General features: G+C 37.8%; 1 protein-coding gene across 1 annotated transcript in view; it reads right to left on the bottom strand.

Moving 5' to 3' along the window:
- The window catches only part of CPA6 (carboxypeptidase A6), a 319928-nt gene that overhangs the window by 69687 nt on the left and 226307 nt on the right, over positions 1-23934 (bottom strand). Inside the window, exons 5-6 of the mRNA XM_023222418.2 lie at positions 22670-22771; positions 19960-20061 (exon numbers count right to left, since the gene is read on the bottom strand). Of these exons, the coding sequence (XP_023078186.1) occupies positions 19960-20061; positions 22670-22771 (204 nt within the window). The remainder of the gene's footprint in view (positions 1-19959; positions 20062-22669; positions 22772-23934) is intronic.

Below are 23934 nucleotides of genomic sequence, written 5' to 3' on the forward strand. Positions count from 1 at the left end.
TCTAGGGTACATGTACACAAAGTACAGGTTTGTTACATAGCTATACATGTGCCATGTTGGTTTGCTGCACCCATTAACTTATCATTTACATTAGATATTTCTCCTAATGCTATCCCTCCCCTTGACCTTCACCTCAAGACAGGCCCTGGTGTGTGATGTTCCCCACCCTGTGTCCAACTGATCTCATTGTGTCCAACTGATCTCATTGTTCAATTCCCACCTATGAGTGAGAACATGCAGTGTTTGGTTTTCTGTCCTTGTGATAGTTTGCTGAGAATGATGGTTTCCAGCTTCATCCAAGTCCCTGCAAAGGACATGAACTCATACTTTTTTTATGGCTGCATAGTATTCCATGGGGCATATGTGCCACATTTTCTTAATCCAGTCTATCATTGATGGACATTTGGGTTGGTTCCAAGTCTTTGCTATTGTGAATGGTGCCACAATAAACATACGTGTGCTTGCGTCTTCATAGTAGCATGATTTATAATGCTTTGGGTACATACCCAGTAATGGGATCGCTGGGGTCAAATGGTGTTTCTAGTTCTAGATCCTTGAGGAATCACCACACTGTCTTCCACAATGGTTGAACTAGTTTACACTCCCACCAACAGCGTAAAAGTGTTCCTATTTCTCCACATCCTCTCCAGCATCTATTGTTTCCTGACTGTAATGATCGCCATTCTAACTCGCGTGAGATGGTATCTCATTGTGGTTTTGATTTGCATTTCTCTGATGACTAGTGATGATGACTATTTTTTCATATGTCTGTTGGCTGCATAAATATCTTCTTTTGAGAAGGGTCTGTTCATATCCACTTTTTGATGGGGTTGTTTGTTTTTTTCTTATAAATTTGTTTGAGTTCTTTGTAGATTCTGGATATTAGCCCTTTGTCAGATGGGTAGATTGCAAAACTTTTCTCCTATTCTGTAGGTTGCCTGTTCACTTTGATGGTAGTTTCTTTTGCTGTGCAGAAGCTCTTTAGTTTAATTAGATCCCATTTGTCAATTTTAGCTTTTGTTGCCATTGCTTTTGGTGTTATAGTCATGAAGTCCTTGCCCATGCCTATGTCCTGAATGGTATTGCCTAGGTTTTCTCCTAGGGTTTTTACGGTTTTAGGTTTAACATTTAAGTCTTTAATCCATCTTGAATTAACTTTTGTATAAAGTGTAAGGAAGGGATCCAGTTTCAGCTTTCTACATACGGCTAGCCTTTTTCCCAGCACCATTTATTAAATAGGGAATCTTTCCCCCATTTCTTGTTTCTGTCAGGTTTGTCAAAGATCAGATGGTTATAGATGTGTGGTGTTATTTCTGACACCTCTAGTTCTATTCCTTTGTTGTATATATCTGTTTTGGTACCAGTACTATGCTGTTTTGATTACTGCAGCCTTGTAACATAGTTTGAAGTCAGGTAGCGTGATGTCTCCAGCTTTGTTGTTTTTGTTTAGGATTGTCTTGGCAATGTGGGCTCTTTTTGGTTCCATACGAACTTTAAAGAAGTTTTTCCAATTCTGTGAAGAAAGTCACTGGTAGCTTGATGGGGATGGCATTGAATCTATAAATTACATTGGGCAGTATGGCCATTTTCATGATATTGATTATTCCTATCCATGAGCATGGAATGTTCTTCCATCTGTTTGTGTTCTCTTTTATTTTGTTGAGCAGCGGTTTGCAGTTCTCCTTGAAGAGGTCCTTCACATCCCTTGTAAGTTGTATTCCTAGGTATTTTATTCTCTCTGTAGCAATCGTGAAAGGGAGTTCATTCACGATTTGGCTCTCTGTCTGTTAATGGTGTATAGGAATCCTTGTGACTTTTGCGCATTGGTTTTGTATCCTGAGACATTGTAGAAGTTGCTTAGGAGATTTTGGGCTGAGACGATAGGGTTTTCTAAATATACAATCATGTCATCTGCAAACAGGGACAATTTGACTTCCTCTTTTCCTAATTGAATACCCTTTATTTCTTTCTCCCGCCTGATTGCCCTGGCCAAAACTTCCAAAACTATGTTGAATAGGAGTGGTTTTTTATTTTTATTTTTGGTAGAGACAGGGTCTCCCTATGTTGCTTGGGCGGGTCTCAGACTCCTGGGCTCAAGCAATCCTCCCTTCTCAGATTCCTAAAGTGCTGGGATTACAGGCATGAGCTACCAGACCTGACCTGTCATTGACACTTTTGTTCTTTTTCTAATTTCTTGAGTGGATAGATCAGCTCACTAACTCGGAGACTATTCTTTTCTAATATATTGATTTAAAATTTTAAATTTCCCTTTAATGCTACTTTAGTTGCATTCTATGTATCTATCAAGATGAAATTGCCTATGATATATAGTAGTATTGTTACCATTCAGTTCTAAATACTGAATTTCCTTGATTTAAATTTTATTTATAAATGTTTTTGTTTCTAAATACGCTAATCTTTTTTTTTAAATAAGTGATTTCTGACATCTGCATTACAGTTAGAGAACATAGTATTTTTAACAGATTATTTGGTATTTGTTGATACTTACTTTGTGGACTAGAATATAATCAATTTTTGTGAATGTTCCAGTTGTGCTTGAAAAAAATATACATTCTCTAATGATTGGGTAAAAATACTATATGTGTTCATTGGATTATGTTATTACTGTTTGTATCACCTATATTCTTACTAAACATTTGTCTGCTATTTTAACCACTGAGAATTGTGTTAAAACCTCATATTGTTATTTTGGCCTTATTGGCTTCTCTTACATGCCATCAATTTTTGTTTTATATGTTTTGAGGCCATTAACATCATTTATAATTTTTTCATTTCTAAGTAATATATTAATCAAAGAAGCTGTTCTGTAGTATTCTATTCTGGAAACAGTTTAATTTCCAAGACTTGTCAGAATGTGTTCTTCCTCTGACAAACAAGCAGGGTGTCATTGTATTGCATATGCTATATTCGTGATTTTTATAACTCTCTAAGAATTTCAGCTATTCTCCATCTGGTCACAAAGCAAGAATCATCACGATGTGATGACTGTTAAATACTGAACAGGACGTTTAGGAGAAGTCCTTGCTTGAGTGCCTTAAATAATAGGACACAGATCATTTAGGTGGCGGTTTCTAGAAGAAACATGACCATGTGTCTCTATTTCCTATTATTCTAACATATGATAACCATGAAGAACACAGGAGTGTGCTTTTCTTCTAATGTGTAGAACTATTTTTAGCAATCGATAGATACCCCCCATACACATTGAAAAGGAGATGCCCAATAATCAAGTTGCATCTGGACCTACAAAGTCTAATTTCTTTATTACTATTGTTGCTTATGAGGAAGACTTAAGTTGTGGCGATCCGAAAGCCTGTTGCAAAACAATGCACCACACGCCTCAGTGTGGCGGTCCCTAGGTACTGCATCACCTCACTTCAATTTATTTTAAAGAGGCTTCACCAAACCGATTTGTTCAATTAAAAGATATTAAAGAAAGTTTTTAGTATTATCTTCTGCCAGGCAAATGATAAGTTTGGAACTGATTGGGGCATTTCTGAAGTTAATTAAGAAAGACATAGAATGAATCTATTTGGTAATCACCATCTGCCAAGACTATTTTGGCATCTACATAGTGATGTACATGTTTTATATTGGAATTCACCAAATACACTTTGGTTAAAATCAAAGACAAATTTTGCCATGACTAATGCCTTTGTGTGGCATGACAAAGTGAGGTAAAGGGTTTCCCTCCTTTACAATGTTTTTGGATTTATGTGGTTGGATGTTGCTTTCTTAGAGCTCATGACAGCAAGGAATATGGAGATCATTTTTTTGAGGATTGGTGTTAATGGCTTTTAAAAAGGTAGCTTTAAAACTTTCCTCTATTTTTATTTTAGAATCACTGCAGAGGACCTAAAAATAACTACACATCCAACGCAGGACACACTGGCAGAACGAAGCCTGTTACAGCTAAGGCCAAAGAAAGGGGCACAGCCACCATCAAGCTGAAGACCAGCCTCAACTGGACTGGACAGGAATATCACTTAGGACAGGTAAACACTGTGGCACCAAAGTGGGTGCATCTCAACACAAAGGAGGTATTTAAAATTCAACAGCAGGAGAATTAATTAGAGTGGGGGAGAGTTTACAGGGAAGTTTTTTTTTTTTTTTTGTTTTAGGGGATCTTAATCTATAAAAATAGCTGACATCACACTACATGATATTCATTAAATACAAAATGGCCAATCAGATAACAGTTTGAAAGTAACAAGAAGAAAAGGCTCCATAAATGAAGGGTGAAAAACTGAAAATCATCTCCTAATCTTGTATATTCTAGTTATTTTTATACTTATACTTAGAACCACCCACAGTGACTAATGTAACAGGGCAGGTGAAGACTAGAAAATGTTGTCAATTATTCTACATTTTCTAATAAGAGACATAAATATTTGAAATGTTTTGTGTCACCAGGAAGAATATACTGCTAGATACATGTCTATTCTTTTTCCTAAGTAATGCCACTTCACATTTCACACAGAGATAGCCTTAAAACAGTGGTTCAGTGGTTGTATTTGCTCATGAGAAGAAGCCAGGACAACTTTGGTATTATGAAGATCTACTCTTTAAGTATATTTTACCTACCAAAAAAGAAAGTACAGGTGTCTTCACTTTGCAAGGCTCTTATATACACAAATTTGTTACTGCACTTCAGTTAAATAACACTAGTCCTCCCACAGAAGTGTGAGTTTTGGACCACTGCTAGATCTCCAGTCTACAAATCACTATATAAGTAAAAATGAGCATCAAGATCTGTGATCCATTATACCATTTCTTTGAAAGTCTGTCAGTGGGTGATTGGTTACTACTGCGCAACTCATAATCAGTTTACACACAGACAGCAAAGTGTGTAGTTGTGTTGTGTCCTTGTTTCCCGGTGATAAATCTACAAGGTAATTTACAATAATGGATGGTGGAAGGAGGAAATTGTCCAACAAAGGTGAAAGTGCAGCAAAGAAATGAAAAGTGCTAATGCTGGAGGTGAGATCTGAACCAAATATAAATGGAGCTTAGAACAAACAGCTGACTAGGAATGTTGACACTGCACCATTCAGCTCTAGATATGCAGCCACAGGAATACAGTGAGGACCAATTTACCAATACAGATGAGACAAGTGGTTGGGATGAAAAGGATGATGATATTCCAGAAGAAGTGACCTGGCAACACTTCACATTAAAGGAACTCTAAGATATTTCGTGACATTGAAAGTATAAAGGAAAAAAAAGTACTGGAAGCTGATTCAGTGAAGAAAGGAGTATGACAATCTGCCAAGGCAAATTTTTTTATGAAAGATGTTCATTTCATATTGCAAACTATACAGAGAGAAGACAATGAGCACAATCCAAACTACCCTTTATAAGGTTTTTTTTTTAACAAAGAAATAAGATGTTTTAATTCTCAGTATTTCTCATGATTTAAAACACAGCATACTAGTTTTACCACTTAAAATCATTTCCCAATACATGTATAACAAAGTAAGAGAGTTTTAAATATTTTGACAAAAGCTTTTAGGATCACAGAACAAACAATTTCTCTCATTGATTATGAAGACTGCTCTGCCCGGCTTCAGCCTGTGTGGCCACTTTTATAGTTCGGTGCTACTGGTGGAAAGCGAGCATTGTCTGTCCTCACAGTGGCCAGAATTAAGTAGTGGAGTACAACTGATGCAATGGATTTCAGTTTAGTTAAACTGAAGCTAAACAAATATTAAATAAAAACTCTGCTATGTTCAAGGCATTATAAATTGGATAGAAGGGGAGAAAGAGATAGGTTGGAGGATGTGAAGAATGAAGGAGATTGGGGAGAGTGAGCACGGGAGAACATGGGGACCTAACGGTACTGAAGGCCAGGAAAAAGCAAACCAAAATATCGTAATTACTCAGAATGGCAGTGAACCAAAGTCAGACAATTTAAAAAATGAAGATCATTTTCATATGATAAGCTGTTTTCCATTATGTAATTAAGAACAAAGGTGTGTTTGCTTACTCAGCTGAACTCATTAGATACTTGATCTGGGCTTAGTAGTTGTCTCATTTATTCCCTGTTTTTTGGTACATACATGCAATTTAAGTTCTCTTCTTAAAAAGGTTTATTTTTAGTGATCTATTTTTTAACCAAGACCTTGGTGTTTCATGCCTATGACTGAGGGCTTATATTTTACCTTTAATGAGCAGCAAGACATAATGAGACTGAAAGAGATGATTATCCAAAAGGACTATTCCCTGGAGAACTTTTGGATCCTGGGAGAAGAGCCTTCCCCTTCTGGAAAGACTTCCCAGCTGGAGGACTTCTCCTACAACCACAGCTCTAAGTCGTTCTTAGAGCTCTGTCCTAAACACACAACCCACCATAGCCCTCACATATTACTACGTACTCTGCCTGGAAAATAACCTGCTTCCCTGAAAGTCTCCTATTCTTATTTTTATTTGAATCATCTGCATAGTACATCTGAATCACATGCCAGATGTTGGCACTAGGATGAGCCATCACTGCAGTGCCGAGTGTAGATGGGTGGGAATGCACAATGGAGATGGTTTTCCAATAATCAAACTGGGCCTGGAAGGGCGAGGTTTCACATTACATAGACAGCAGATGAATATTGTGGCTCGCCTGGAGAATTAAGGATGTTTTATTGCTTTTCCTTTCTTTTTTTGTACTGCTGCCTTTCTGTAACAGGATCAAATTAGATCCACCTGTATATTATACATCTTCAATGTCTGGGAGAACTTTCCATTTCAGGTCATTTTAGTCCCAAACATTTTTTTGCAAACCCTTGCTTTATCTTTGGTCTTCCACTGAGTTAAATATAATTCAACTGCTGAGTCTAAAATACCTGTAGAAATACATGACTCAAACATAACTGAGTTTAGTGTGAGAATGAAACGCATTCTGTTTTGTCTGAGTAAAATTTATTTTAAAAATATAGTCAGTTTTTGTCCTGTTTTATACAGAAAATTTTGAGAAATTCAGAAATGCATAAAGAATAAAATAAAAATTACCCATAATCCTATCCTCTTTTAACTTTTGGCACATTTTTCAGATATATAGCTATATAACTCTCAGACATAGATTTTGCAAAATTGAAATTATATTGTCCATGCTTGCTTTAAAAACATAGCAACGTGTCATGAAGAGTTTCCTTCATCAATAAATATTACACTAAAATATTTTTACATAGTCAGGGCTATCAGTCATTCCTTTATGCCTTCTTTCTTTGCTTTTATGCTTGGAAATGTCTTCCTCATTTAGAAGTCAAACAAGTATTTCCCTGAGTTACTTTCTTAATATTATACAAACAATGACTCTGGTCAAATTAATCCCAGCGATGTAGAATTATTTGAGGAAAAAACTGAAGTGCTATGCAGAACTCTGGGCCAGCAAGCACCAACCATGGCTTGAGATACTCAATCTGGGAGGTTGACGATCTCAAACTAGCAAAAGCGAACAAAGCCCAAATTGCCTCATTCGGTTGGAGGTTATTCTGAAAAATGAAGCAAATGCTATTCCACTTGCATTGGCAACAAATAATTAAAGTGGCCTTTCCACAATTAAAAAGACAAAAAGATGTAAAAATGAGCTGCCACTGAAAATTACTAGGCGATCCTAAATGTAGGTATTAGTTGCCCTGAATTTGTACCAGGACCTCAATGGTGTACTTCTACAATCTTCCATCTCTTTGCTTGCCTCTTCTTATCAGCTTATGTAATACAGACAAGAAAAGTACTTACACACAACTTTGTTATGGTGGACAAAATCACTGGAATTTATTCTTGGTTGACTGCTGCCCAAATTAGACCTGTGAATCAGGTATTCATTCATTTTGACAGCTTGCTTGATCTTTCACCTTTTGTCAAACAGCATTCATTCTTTTGGTCCATGAGAATCCATGAGTTGGATAACAGCAGAGTTTTTGATTTTACCTCCCCATTATCCAGTATCCAGTGTCTTAACAGGGCCTGGCCTGATGCATAGTAGTAAACACTTGATAATTACTTGCTGAACAAATTAATCATTCCACCAGCTTAGTGTAGTGTTGTATTGGGTACTTCCCTTCAGACTAATGGTCCTGCCAACACTTCAACTGATGCTCCCCCAACTTCAATGACACCACTAATCTCTTGGGCATCTTATCTTTGACCCATTCTCCTCTTCCATTCCCATATCAAGCCAATCATCAATTCCTAAATTCCTAAAGACTTTCTTTATCGCTGCCTTCTTTAGTGTCTGTGTCTCTTCTCCCAAGTAGAACTGCAAATGCACTGAGGAAAGGGTTAATGTTTTGTGCACTGTAGGACAGTACTTGTGCCATTACAGGACTTAGCATGCTGCTTTCATGTAAAAGGAAGTGCTCAATAAGCTTTTGATAGAATGAATGAATATTTTCTTTGAACTTTTTCTTTTTTTTTTTTTTTTTTGTGTGTGTGTGTGAGGGAGTCTCGCTCTGTCGCCTAGGCTGGAGTGCAGTGGCGCCATCTCGGCTCACTGCAAGCTCTGCCTCCTGGGTTCACGCCATTCTCCTGCCTCAGCCTCCTGAGTAGCTAGGACTACAGGTGCCCGCCACCATGCCCGGCTAATTTTTTGTATTTTTAGTAGAGACAGGGTTTCACCATGTTAGCCAGGATGGTCTCGATCTGCTGACCTTGTGATCCGCCCGCCTCGGCCTCCCAAAGTGCTGGGATTACAGGCTTGAGCCACCGCGCCCGGCCTCTTTGAACTTTCTTACATGGTTTTTTCACTTTCCATTCCTACATCCACTCTTCCTGTCTATGTGTAGATTCCTGTCCTAGAAATTTCTAGTTAGTCACCCTCACTCTGGGTTCTTTCTCCTTCCTTTCATCCATATATCATTGCCTTTCATCTTTAAGCTCTCTGACAATGGGACGTGCTTTTTGCTCCTTATCAGTGTTTTCTTTTTCTTTCTTTTTTTTTAAACAAGATCTCACTCTGTCACCCAGGCTGGAGCGCAGTGGTGCGATCACAGCTCACTGCAGCCTTGACCTCCTGGGCTCAAGTGATCCTCCCACTTTGGCCTCCCAAAGTGCTGGGATTAAGGGTGTGAGTCACCGCACCTGGCCAGTGTTTTCTCATTTCACTTTTTTGGACCAAACTCTGCTTGGCTTCCAAGGCTTACTATAGTTTTTCAAGCAGTATTATATGGCATTAGAATCTACACACACAGACTATAGGTTGTTGCCTCACTAAATCTACAATGACACACATATCATGTTCATTCTCAACATTAATCTTTTCTCTTTCTTGGAATACTTTCATTTCTCTGATCAAATTCCAACTTCCAAGTCAAGGCTTGAGAATCATTTCCTCCACAAAGCTTCCCCAAATCTTGTCTTTTTAGCCTTAATGGATTTTTCTGATTCCTTAATTCCTTCAGGTACTATAATCAGTACACTTAGGCCTCCAAAGACACACTATTTTATGTTGTTTCCTGCACATAAATATTCCTCCTCAAATAGAATGCAGACCCCTTGAGCGCAGGGACCATGATTTATACTTCTGTTGATGGCCATAATATAAGCAGAGTGCTAAAAATGTGGTGATCAACAATAATTTGTTGAACTGATTAATATAAATATCTTCTGGGGGAATGCTATTTAACCCTAATTTAAAAAATAACAGCTTTATTGGGATATAATTCACACACCTTACAATTCATCCTTTTAAAGTGTGCAATTTAGTGTTTTAGTATATTTACAGAGTTGTGCAACCATCACCACTATATAGTTTTATATTTTCCTTTTTTTTTTTTGAGATGGAGTGTCTGTCACCCAGATTAGAGTGCAGTGGCATAATCTAGGCACACGGCAACCTCCACCTCCCCAGTTCAAGCAATTATCCTGCCTCAGCCTCCCCAACAGCTGGGATTACAGGCATGTGCCACCATGCCTGGCTAATTTTTGTATTTTTAGTAGAAATGGGGTTTCACCATGTTGGCCAGGTTGGTCTTGAACTCCTGACCTCATGATCTGCTCACCTTGACCTCCCAAAGTGCTAGGATTATAGGCGAGAGCCACAGTGCCCGGCCTTATGCTTTCATTATCCAAAAAGGAAGCCCATACTCTTTAGCTATCAACCTGATAATCCTATCCTCTTCCCTCACCACAGGCAAACACTAATCTACTTTCTTTTTCCAGAAATTTACCGATATGGGGCACTGCATATGTAGGGAATCAGGTAATATGTAATATTTTGTGATCGACTTCTTTCATTTAGCATGTTTTCAAGATTGAAGTATGTTGTAGCATGTATCAGCACTTCATTTACTTCTTATTGAGATATGATTCACAGAACATAAAATTCACCATTTTACAGTGCACAGTTCAGTGGTTTTTAGTATATTTGCAGTGCTGTACAATCACCATCACTATTGAATTCTAGGACATTTCCATCACTCCAAAAAGAACCTGGTAGTTATTAGTTCCAATTCCCTCTTACCCCATCCCCTTGCAAGTACTAATCTGCTTCCTGTTTTTGTGGATTTGCCTATTCTCTGAACATTTCATATAAATGGAGTGATACAACATATGAGCCTTTGTGTCTGCCTCATTTCATTTAGTACAATGTCTTCAAGATCCATCACTGCTGTATCTTAAAACCTTCATTCCTTTTATGGCTGAATAATGCCCTGTTGTACGGTTATACCAATAAAAAACTATTCATCAGTTGATGGCCACTTTTTGGCTATTATGAATAATGCTGCTATGAACATTCATGTACAAGTTTCTGTGTGGATATGTTTTCAGTTCTCTTGGGTACACACATAGGAGTGGAATTTTGGGGTCACGTAGTAACTCTATGTTTACCTTTTGGAAGAACTGCCATCCTGTTTTCAACCCTATTTTAACTTGGTGATTTCCTCTACTTTTTTTTTTTTTTTGAAATGGAGTCTTGCTCTGTCACCCAGGCTGGAGTGCAGTGGTGCAATCTTGGCTCACTGCAACCTCCGCCTCCTGGGTTCAAGCAATTCTCCTGCCTCAGCCTTCCGAATAGCTGGGATTATAGGCATGTACCACCATGGCCAGCTAATTTTTGTATTTTTAGTAGAGAAGGGGTTTTGCCATGTTGTCCAGGCTGGTCTTGAACTCCTGGCCTCAAGTGATCCATCCACCTCAGGTGTGAGCCATCCTCTATTTTTAAATTTAATTTTCAAGCCCATTGCTTTTAAGTTTTGTAAGTGTCCCTCTTTACAAGTATCTCCTTGCTATCTATTCTCTTTGTTCCCTGGCCTGCCCATTCTCAGGTTTAAGTCTCTTGCTCTTCTGTAGATATCTGTCCACATTTGCAGAAAGATAACTTCCAAGTTCTGTATGTGTATCTCTGCTTATTTTTCCTTATGTATCTATTCTAGTTTTCTTTCTTTGATGAATTTAGTGTCTGTATCATCCCTCTTGGCCCACGACAAATTTAAGAAAACTTTAGGCTGGGCGTGGTGGCTCACGTCTGTAATCCCAGCCCTTTGGGAGGCTGAGGTGGTTGGATCACTTGAGGTCAGGAGTTCGGGGCGAGCCTGGCCAACATGGTGAAACCCTGTCTCTACTAAAAATACAAAAATTAGCAGTGTGTGGTGGTGCACACCTGTAATCCCAGCTACTCAGGAGGCTGAGGCAAGAGTATCACTTGAACCCGGAAGGCAGAGGTTGCAGTGAGCCAAGATCGCGCCACTACACTCCAACCTGGGTGACGGAGTGAGACTCCATCTCAAAAAAAAAAAAAAAAAAAAAAAAGAAATTTTAACATCAAAAAGGAGTATTTCTTGAAACTCCTTTTTAATTTTGTGATGAAGGGAGCATCTGTAGTATACATTTCAACAGTAAGTCCAGCATGCCTGTGCTCATCTTTTTCCTCTCCCGTCAAAGTCCCATGGCACCATAAATATCATATGATATTGTCAATGGTTTTGCTAACCTGGTATAAGCAAGCATTCAGCAAGAGAGAGAGATTTTGCAATCTAAGTGTACCCACCATTTGTTTTCTTAATTCTACTTACAAGATTAAAAAAAATTTGTGCTATGTGAATATTAGGAAAGAAAGAGAGGTAGCATGTACTGCAAACAGAAAGGTGATGGCTCTACATTTTCCAACAGAATTAAATGACTATCAACTTAAAAGACTAAAGCCCATAAGTTTTGTGGTATATCTGGCATTTTAAAAATGTCTGTCAACTAGGAACTAGAAATTATTTGTTGAGATAATGAATTCATTTATGCAATTTTCAAAATAACAAAATAATGAAGCCCAATTTACCAGTCATTTAATTATTGTAGTTTGCTTCTGTATCACTGTTTTCTGAGCTTTGTGTTTTCAAAATAGACATCCACAGATCAATCCACTAAATTGGAATGGAGGCAGAAGTGAAAGTGGCTCTCAGGGCATGGCATGGGACAGTAATGCTGGCCAAAGAGGAGATGAACTTACAGAGCCAGAGCCCCCCTTGATACTTCTGGTTTCCATGGCAGAGAGAGTCAGGGCCAGCTGATGAGGATTACACAGCAGGGAAGAGAGAGCAGAGATGAAATTGACTGTTTCTCTAGGCAAGAGATAGCACCTGGTTCCAAAGAAAATGGAAACCAGGGATATGCAGCCTGGCTATTATTTTTATAATAAACTTCTGATTTGGAGATAAATGAGGGTCCACATGTAATTATAAGAATACGGATAGATACCATATACCCTTTACCTATTTTTCCCCATTGGTAATGTCTTGCCAAACTGTAGTATAATATTACCGTTATGGTATTGGCATCGATACGGGCAAGATACAGAACATTTCCATCCTCACACACATTCCTCATGTTGCCCTTTTACAGCCACATCCACTTTCCTTCCAACTCCACCCCTTCCCTAACCCTGAGCAGTCACTTGTCTGTTCTCCATTTCCATAATTTTGTCACTTAGAGAGCAATATATAAATGAAATAATACAATAGGTATTTAAGATTGACTTTTTCATTCAGCATAATTCTCTGGAGATTCATCCAGGTTGCTGCGTTTATCAAGAATCTGTTCCTCTTAATTGTTGAGTAGTTTTCCATGGTATGGATGTACTACAGTTTGTTTAACCATTTGCCTGTTGATGGACACCTGGGTTGTTTCCAGTTTTGGGCTCTTATAAATAAAGCTGCTATAAACATTTGTGCATGGGTTTTTGAGCAAACATAAGTTTTAATTTCTCTGGGATAAATGCCAGGAGTGCAATTACTGGGTCATATGGTAGTTCCATGCCTAGTTTGAAAAGAGACTGCCAACTGTTTTCAAGAATAGCTCTACCGTTTTACATTTGCACCTGCAACATATGAGTGCTCTAGTTTCCTGCATCCTCCCTGGCATTTGGTGATATTGGTGGTATATATCTGTAGATGTATAGATTTACCTATACATCTATAGATATAAATCTATCTGTTTTTAGCCATTCAGATAGGTGTGTAGTGATAGCTCACTCTGGCTTTAATTTTCTCAACATCTTTTTTATATGTGCTTATTTGCCATCTGTATGTATACACTTTGGTTAAATGTCCCTTTTTGTCTTTTGCCCATTTTCTCACTGGATTGCTTGCTTTTTACTGTCAAGTTTTGAGTTTATATATTCCAAATGAGTCTTTTATTAGATATGTGATTTGCATATCTTTTCTCAGTCTGCAGCTTATCATTTTTATCCTCTTAACAGTTTTTCATAGGCAAAAGTTTAAAATTTTGATTAAGTTTGATAATGTACAATGTATCTACTTTTCCTTTTATGGAGCATGTTTTTGGTGTCAAATCAAAGAACTCTTTGCCTTGGTTTTAGATCCTCAAGATTTTCTTCTATGCTTTTTTCCCCTAAAAGTTTTATCGTTTTACATTTAAATTCATGACCAATTTTGAGTTAATTTTTTGTATATGGTATGAGACTTAGACTCATACCATATACAAAAAAAGACTTATATTTTTTGCAATGAATATCCAATTGCTCCAGCACCATTTGTTGAAAAGGCTGTCTTTCCTCCCTTGAATTGGTTTTGCATTTTTGTCAAAAGTCAGTTGGAAATATTTGTGTGGATCTATTTTTGGGTTTCTATTCTGTTCCATTTATCTATGTCTATCCCTTCACCAATACCACACACTCTTAATTATTGTAGGTATATGGTATGTCTTGAAATTAGACAGAACGAATCCTCCCTCCCATTTCATTCCTCTTTTTCAAAAAAGTTTTAGCTCTCCTACTTCCTTTGCCATTTCATACACTTTTAAGAATAATCTTATCTACAGCTACAAAAAGTCTTGCTGAAATTTTGATAGGAATTGTGTTAAATCTCTATATCAATTTGAGTAGAATTGCCATCTTTACTATTTTGAAATCTCCCAATCCATGAATGTAGTATGTCTCTCCACTTCAATTTTCTTTATTTCACCAGCATTTTGTAGTTTTCAGCATGTAAGTCCTGTATATGTTTTGTTGGATTTACACCTAAAAGTATTACAGTTTTTTGAGTAATTGTATATAATCTTGTATTTTAAAAATTCCAGTGTCCATGTGTTCATTGCTATTATGTGTATGGAAATAAAATTGATTTTGTATGTTTATCTTGTATTCTGTTGAAAAATTTCCCCTTTCTTTCTTTAAGAGTTTTATCATGGATATATGTTAAATTTTGTCAAATGCTTTCTCTACATCAATTGATAAAATTATATAATTTTTCTTCTTTAGCTTTTAATACAGTGGATTACAATGATTAACTTTTGAGTATTAAACTGGGATTGCATCCCTGAAGTAAATCTCACTTAGCTATGGTATATAATTGTTTCTCTTGATTGCTAAATTCTATCTGTTAATACTTTATTCAGGATTTCTGTATCTATTTTCAAGAAGGATATTGGTCTGAGTTTCTTTTTCATGTGCTGTCTCTGGTTTTGGTATCAGGCTTCATAAAAAGAATTGGAAGTGTTCCAACTTCTTCTATTTTCTGAAAAGACTGTGTTGAATTGGTGTTAATTCTTCTTTAAACATTTGGTAGAATTCTCCAGTGAAAGCTTCTGTGTCTTGAAATTTCCTTTTTGGAGCATTTAAAAATCATAAATTAAAATTTGTAATAGTTATAGGGATATTCAAATTCTCTACTTTCTTACAGGTAAGTTGTAGTAGTTAGTGTTTTTCAATTAATTGGTTCATTTTGTCTACATTGTCAAATTTACAAGGGTAGAATTATTCCCAGTATTCCCTTATTAACATTTTTTATATCTTCAGAGTTTGTAGTGATATTCCATTTCATTCCTGATATTGTTAATTTGCATCTTCTTATTTTCTTTGTCTCTCATGCTAGAGCTTTGCCAATTTTATCTATCTTTTAAAAGAACTAGGCCAGGTGCATGGCTCATGCCTATAATCCCAGAACTCTGGGAGGCTGAGGTGGGAGTTGAGCCTAGGAGTTCGAGATAACCCTGGGAAACATAGGGAGACCCTGTCTATACAAAAAGTAATTTAAAAAAGTTAGCCTGAATTGATGGCACACACCTGTGGTCCCAAATACTATGGAGGCTGAAGTGAGAGGTTTGCTTGGGCCTGGGAAATCAAGGCTGCATTGAGCCATGATCATGCTACTGCACTCCAGTCAGCTTATTGTGTTATTGATTTTCTGTAATAACTTTGTTTTCAATTTCATTGATTTTTGCTCTTATTTCTATTATTTCCTTCCTTCTGCATGCTTTGGGTTTATTTTCTATTTTTCTAGGTCAATGAAGGAAGAGCTTATTGTTTTGAGACTTTCCCTCTTTTCTAATGTATACCTTTAGTGCTACACATTTCCCTCTCAGCACTGCTTTAGCTATGCCCCACACATTTTGATATGTTGTATTTTCACTTTTATCCAGTTCAAGGTATTATCAAAACTTCCCATGAGATTTTATCTTTGACCCATAGATCATTTAGAAATGTGTTTAATTTCCAAGTGTTTGGAGATTTTCCTGTCATCTTTCTGCCATCAATTAATAGTTTGGTTTCATTGTGGTTACAGAACACATCTTATGAATTCAATTATTTTATACTTGTTGAGGTCTATGTTTTGGAAGAGGATATGGTATATTTTAGAATATGTTCTATAGGCACTTGAAAGTATATTCTGCTGTTGTTGGGCACAGTCTATTAGATCCTGTTGGTTGATAGTGTTGTTGAGTTCCTTTATATCTTTGATTTTTAAATTTCTATTTATTTATTTATTTGTTTATTTTTGAGATGGAGTCTTGCTTTGTTGCCCAGGCTGGAGTGTAGTGGCATGATCTTGGCTCACTGCAACCTCTGCCCCCTAGGTTCAAGGACTTCTCCTGCTTCAGCTTCGTGAGAAGCTGGGACTACAGGTGTGCGCCACCACACTCAGCTAATTTTTGTAATTTTGGAAGAGACAGAGTTTTACCATATTGGCCAGGCTGGTCTTGAACTCCTGACCTCAAGTGACCCACCTGCCTAGGCCTCCCAGAGTCTTTTTATTTATTTATTGATGGAGACAGGGTCTCGTTCTGTTGCCCAGGCTGGAGTGCAGTGGCATCATCACAGCTCACTGCAGCCTTGACCTCCTGAGTTCAACAGGTTCTCCCTCCTCAGCCTTTGGAGTAGCTGGGACTACAGGCATGCACCACTACACCAAGCTAATTTTTTTTTTTTTTTTGTAGAGACAGGGTCTCACTATGTTGCCCAGGCTGATCTCAAATTCCTGGGCTCAAGTGATCCTCCTGCCTCAGCCTCCCAAAGTGCTGGAATTACAGGTGTGAGCCACCATGCCTGGCTTGATTTTCTTTTTAATTGTTCCCTTTTCATTAGTTATTTAAAAATACCAAATTGCTGATATAATAGTAATAATAATTGATTTTATTAAGTGTTTATTATATGCCAAACATTCTGTTAAGTCTTTTGCATGCATTATATTATTATTATTATTATTTTAAGTTCTGGGACACATGTGCTGAACGTGCAGGTTTTTTACATAGGTTTACACGTGCCACGGTGATTTGCTGTGCCTATCAACCAATCTTCTAGGTTTAAGCTCCGCATGCATTAGGTATTTGTTCTAATGCTCTCCCTCCTCTTTTCCCCCATCCCCCGACAGGCCCCGGTGTGTGATGTTCCCCTCCCTGTGTCCATGTGTTCTCATTGTTCAACTCCCACTTATGAGAGAACACATGCATTATATTATTTAATCCTCCCAATTAGCCAATGTGTTACATACTATCATTATCGTCATTTTGCTGAGGCTCAGAAAGGTTAAGTGACTTGATACCAAGATAATACAGACAGTAAGTGGTAGAGCTGACATTACCCTGACATCAGTGTGGGGTTGCCTGACTTCCAACTGTGTGCACATAACACCTATGCAATCTGAGGTTCTATCAGGATCCTAGAAGGGCTGATAAGTTTTCTTCCAGTTCACATTTGCATAAGGATGTAAGTGGTTATGGGGGAAATCTCATCAAGGAGTGGTAGGCAGACTTTAATGTGATCCCCAACAATTCCTGCTTCTTAGTATCTGTCCCTGCATAATTCCCTCCTCTTGAGTATGGGCTGGACCAAGTGACTCACTTCTAATGAAGAAAATACGGCAAAAGTGATATGAGGTCACTTCCAAGACTAGGTTACAAAAGAACAGTAGTTTCCATCTGGGGCCTGTTTTCTCTTGCTTTCACTCTCACCTGCTTTGAGTGAAGCCAGGTGCCATGTTTTGAGCTGGTCTAGGAAGAAGTTTATGTGGCAAGGAGCTGATATCTCTGGCCCACAGCCAGTGAGGACCTAAGGCTTACCACCAGCCATGTGAGTGAGCTTGGAAGGACATCATCCCCCAGGGAAGCCACACATCCCCATGCCCAGGGCTCCAGCTGACACCTTGACTGTGACACTGGGGTGAATGACCTCTAGGCCTCCTTTGTTTCATTTCTGGTTGCTTCCATGGCTCAGACAGAAAATGGAGTGGTAAAGTGGAGGAGCAGATGGCAGCCATAATCTGGAGGAGTGAAAGAGGTGTTGGGAGGGTAGCAGAGGCACAGGAATGGCCTCACTCTTCTGCACACGTGATGGCCCTGTGCAGGAGGGAGGAGGATGGAGAGGAAAGCCTCTCCTCCCAACAATGTATTGGTGGAAATGGAGCCTAATCTCAATTGCTTCTTGCTCTTGCTCCAAAATCAACTGCCCTCAGTTGACAGTCATTGCACATGCCTCTTCCTTTTCCTGTGTACCTGTGCTTACACTGTCCTTCTCTTCCTTGGAAATTTAGCCCAGGTCACAGTGCTGCTGTATATTGCTCCACAGATTGTATGCTATAAAAACCCAGATGGAACCATTCATATCCTATGAGAAGATTTGACAAGTCATCATCCAGAAATCTTTCCACATTATTACCACTGAATTCTCATCATTTCAGTGCATTAACAAATATTTGAACACCTATTAAATGCCAAGTGTTGTTCTACATGTTGGGGATTTAGCAGTGAACAAGATGGATGCCGTTTCTCTTGTTGGAGTTGGTACAGGAATAAGATGATAACCATATAATAGACAAAGTAAATTTAGATGTTATAAAGAAAAGGTTGCATATGTTGGGGGTGAGGGAAAACTTTAGCTGGAATGCTAGGGAGATACATACTCATGTTCTTCAATAATATACACGACCATATCCTGTCAACAACAGATGTTCTGTACTTAACTATTTCTTTTTTTTTTTTTAAACCTGAAATAGCAGACAACATGTTGATATGTATACATTGGGTATTTGATGCAATGTAATAGAGTTAATTTCTTATTAGCTTTTGCATTTGTTCTAGCAGGATGAAATAGAGTTTTAAGAGAATGCAAATTACTCAATAAACTGAGTAGGAATGTTTACAAAATTTTATTACTCAGTACTTATAAGATTAAGCATACTTTTGTGGTTTTGGTAGTGGCAGAGAGACATTTTGTAAATTCAGTACATTCTTGACATTTGTGAGCTATGTTTTCTAAGACCTAGGAGAGTTTTCAAAGTTACAAATTCCACTACAGCACATAATGTCCCCATAAAACATGGTAAAATATCACTGATACATTTAAAGATCCTTTGTGTCTTTAATGGTTTTCTATAAGTACAGGGCTAAAAAATTTGTCGAGTTGTTTTGTGGCTAAGACCCTTCATATCATTCGACTTTCACTTTCATTACCAGTATTAGTCACCCCTCAACTCCCAAAACTAAAAGTCAAGGTTAAAAAAAAAAACCATGAAAGATACTACATCCTTGACAATGAATAGAAAAGCATCAGAACAAACAAAAGTGTTGGCACAAAAGGCTGGCCCACTCTTGGGATAGGGACCCACTCAACGTACTAGCTCAGAGGGCTTGTGACTCAAATGAAGCATTAAGAAAATGAGAAATCACTATGAGTCATCAATGATTAGGGTTACCGAAAAATAACCAAAACTAGGAATGTTAAATCCACAGATGCTAAAGGTCTTCTGGTATCTAAATTACGGACCTATAGCAGGAGGGCACAAGCAACCCCTTGTTCATCTCTTTATTGTTAGAGCATATGTGGAATGATTTTGAGGAGGAAGTCAAGTAATGTAGAACTTTCTTAGCTGGGTATCTTGTAAGAAATTATTTGGAACACCACAGATTGGGGTTTTAGCTGTGCCATATATGCATTGCTAGGTTAGTTCCTAATTTGTCACAAATTCAAAAAGGCTCTGAACTTCAGTTTCTTTCTCTGTAATGAGAGCTGCCAATTCCCACTTTCAAGGGCACAGGTGAGGATAAGCTGAGCCAGGGTTACAAGAGGTCTTCATAAACATGAAAGCAGCCCATGGAATCAAGGTGTTACTGTTATTCAACCAGGTATCATTGGTTTCAAATTCCCACTTCATTTGTTAAGCAGAATAAAAACACAGGGAAGCACTGACTAGCTGAAATGGACATTGTATAAAGGGTTTAACTTACTTCTTTTACAAACCACTGGCAAAAGGCAGGACCAATCCATTCTCTGGCATGAATACCACAGTCTATCCAAACAGCTCTTTTGAGTCGTGAACGTCTGCCCAGCTGAAAACAAGAGCATTCACAGTAACCAACTCAGGGTTTTAGATTCACTGACCAGCATAATTTAATAAGGTTTCAGCATAATTCTTCATTATAGTGTGGTTCATTAGGTAATGCATAAAAAGGACAAAGGGAGTTCCTATCTATCTCGAAAGTCCAGGCTTGTTTATGCAGAAACAATACATTTATTGTCCTAATTATAATAAAAGAACTAGAAAGCACAAAAGGAAAAGGAAAATCCCTAAAAGAGGTTGCTTCTTTATTTTTTAAAAATTTTTTATTTTAATTAATTAATTAATTAATTAATTTTTAAGAGATGAGTTCTTGCTATGTTGCCAAGGCTGGTCTTGAACTCCTGGTCTCTTGCAATCCTCCTGGCTCAGCGTGCTTCTTCATTGTAATATAGTATGTTACTGTTAAGTAAAAAGCTAAGTCCTCCCTCATCCCCTTTCTCTCTCCGTCCCAAGGAATAGTTCTTAAATAATAGCTATATTTTATAGGTGGATAAAGTCAAATTTTATTATACCATGAAATGAAAACATAAAACAACTTGATTTCTAGAATCAAGTGGCAGATTTTTCTTTACAATCCAACTATATCAATATTACTTTTAACGTGGTTGCTAGCCGAGAAATCAATAGGAGCTCCTGTCATTATAATTACAGGGGATCTAATTTTCATTCATTCATTAATTCACTCCACAAATATTTCAGGAAATCCTTTTTAATGTCAGACATTGTGCTCAGTACTGGAGATTCAAACATGAACAGATAAGGAATTTATATGCTAGTGGGGAGGGCAAACATGTAAGCAATCAATCAACAATTATGATGTGAATATCTATAAGTTACCATGGGAACATAAGAGTGTTATGTTGAATTTTCCTAAGTAATAAAAGGTGGCTTCTCAGAAGAGGAGCACTTGAGTACTTCAGCAAGACATGAAGCTTGTTTGGCAGACAAGTTGGAGGAAGGCATGTCAATCCTGGAAGAGAATCTGAGCATACCATATTGGAGGAACTGTGCCTGCAGTTTGAGGAAGGAACAGCAGATAAAGCTCAACGTGGATTCCCTGGATACTAAATAAAAGAGATGAGCTTCCTCCTGTATTCTATGGGGGGCTGTGTGTGTGTGTGTGTGTGTGTCTGCTTGCTCATGTTTGAGGGCTCATATTGGCAGCAGTGTGGAGGATGGATTAGAGCATGAGAGGGTCAAGAATGGGGGCTCCAAGGAAGCTCAGCAGTGAGGCAACCACTGCAATAGTCCAGGGAGAACAGACACAGAGAGAAGTCAGGGTAATAGCTATGAGGACAAGAGAAGCAACTGGGGCAGATCTGAAATATTCAGAAGAAAAAATGGTCAGCTTTTGGTGGTAATTTAAAGTGAATGGTTAAAGGAGAGGAATTTAGGATGATGCCCATGTTTCTGAATTGGGAAGAGAGGGATGCCATTCTGAATCTGAGGTGCTTTTCTGAATATCCAGGGAAGAGTGTCAAGTAGGCAATGGGGGTGAATTTAAGGTTCCAGAGGGTGGACTGCAATAGATACAGAGGTCTGGGATGACTGCTGAAATGATGGGCTAACTGTGTCTATCTAGAGAGTGTTTGTGGTATGAAAGTAGGGCTGAGGACAGAGTCTCAGGGATTACCTGAATCCAAGAAAGAACAAGGAGAAAGGAACCAGTGAGTGAGACCAAGATGGTCAGAGAGACAGGAGGAGAATCAACTAGGAGTGGTTGCTGGCCTTGGAAAGAAGTTTTAGAAGACTTGTGGGGGCAAAGGCTGGTGAGTCAAAGTCTGAATGACAGGAGAGGAAGTAGAGATGGTGATTAGAGGTCAGTCTTTTTAGAAGTTTGGCTGAGAAAGAATGGAGAGCTATAGGTCAGTAGACAGAAGAGAATGCAGGGTCAAGAGATGAATGAGAATAATACATAGCTTCTGCATTAGTTAGTTCTCACGTCGCTATAAAGAACTACCTGAAACTGCGTAGTTACAAATAAAAGAGGTTTAATTGGCTCACAATTCTGTAGGTTGTACAGGAAACATGGCTGGGGCGGCCTCAGGAAACTTAAGAGTCATGGCGGAAGGCGGAGAGGAAGGAGGCACATCTTACATGGTGGAGCAGGAGGAAGAGAGTGAAGGGGGAAGGGCTACACACTTTTAAACAACCAGATCTCATGAGAACTCACTCACTATCACAAGAACAGCAAGGGGGAAATCTGCCCTCATGATTCAATCACCTCCCACCAGGTTCCTCCCGCAACATTGGAAATTATAATTTGATGTGAAATTTGGGTGGGGACACAGAGCCAAACCATATCAGCTTCTCACACATTTATATAGTTTTGCGTTGGTTCATCTTAAGCAGCACCAACTCACAAATACTTCGCCTCGATAACCGAAAATGTTAGCAACAGTATTCTCTGGAATATCCATGGCAAAAATGAAATATGGCTCAGAAACCTAAGGGAAAATATTTCTGAGATTATCAGATGATGTTAAATATGAGACTTCATAAAAGATCATTTCATTTCTTTTCCCCATAAGTCAAAGTTGAAAAAGATGAATATTTGGTAAACATTATGTATTTACATATCAGTTGCTTATTTTTACCTTTAAAATAAAAAGAGATCTTCCCTCATATGATCTTCCAATAGAGAACATGTGAATGAGGCCTGAGTGAGTTTTATTCAGATGATGCATCCAATTTTGAATCTAAGAGCAAATAAATAAAAACTATGTTAAGACTCTCTCACAATAATTGTGCTTCTAGAGAACAAAAGGAAACAAAAAGACAATAGTAGGTCTTAGAATTCAAGGAGTGCACATGGAATATAAAACTGAACAAAAACCTACTTTCTATTTTTAATTTTCTTTGAGATACTTAAAATTACATTTAATTTTCTGCCTTTACAGATAGTAGCTTATGTCTTTATATTGTTCTTCCATTATCTACCATATATCAATATACTAGTTACAGGTTTTTATTAAAAATTGATGTGTTCTGGTTTCTTTTTGAAAATCAGAATTTATTTCTATTTTCCACAAGTATTTAAGAGGGAAAGAAATAAATCAACTTTAGGAAAACTGTCCAAACTACTTGAAAGTGTTTCTTAAAGTCCCATATATTACAATTTGCCACTGAACAGAGGATGCTAAGAAAAAGGCATTATCTTTTTTTCATTTAAAGGTTCTTCTACTGAGAACCTTCTTCATCAGAGGGTTCTCAGAGGGCAAACTCTGAATAATTTCTCCAGTGATAGTGACACATTTGCACTGATCCATTCATATACACTTACCTGTCATCAGGAAAAGATACATTTGAATGAATAAGGTGCTTCATTCCTGACTTGAAAGCCTTATAAGGTGTAAAAAAATAACACAAAAGTGTCCTACCATTTTATGGTATAAAAGGATCAATGTTGAAAAAAATAGCTAAATACATTCAGGAAAGTACCCATACATTCTTTTCTTTCCATTCGTATTTAAGCTAATGAGCAGGATGTTTGTGTGTGTGTATATACACATACATTATGCATCTCTATATTATATTTGTAAAATTTGACTTTTTTTTAGTGCATGTTAGCAGTACTTCTGTGTGCAAAGTTATCTAAAACCTTTCTATTGCTTCTAAGCTTCAAAACATGTTGAGACACGAAATATGTGGAGATAATTTTGAAAGGAGAGTTGTCATCAAGAGAACCAAAAATCGTCTTAAGAATAGAGCAGCATCTCATTTATTTTATGTCTGGCATTTCTTTGTTCAATTCAGAGGAAGCATGGAAAATGTATGATTCATTCATTTATTCCTCTGTCAACAACTACGTATTTGGAGGTCTCTATTTGCCTGCCACTGGGGTTATAGTGGTGAATAAGAA

Source organism: Piliocolobus tephrosceles, chromosome 7 (genome assembly GCF_002776525.5).
Source record: "Piliocolobus tephrosceles isolate RC106 chromosome 7, ASM277652v3, whole genome shotgun sequence".
NCBI lineage: Eukaryota > Metazoa > Chordata > Mammalia > Primates > Cercopithecidae > Piliocolobus > Piliocolobus tephrosceles.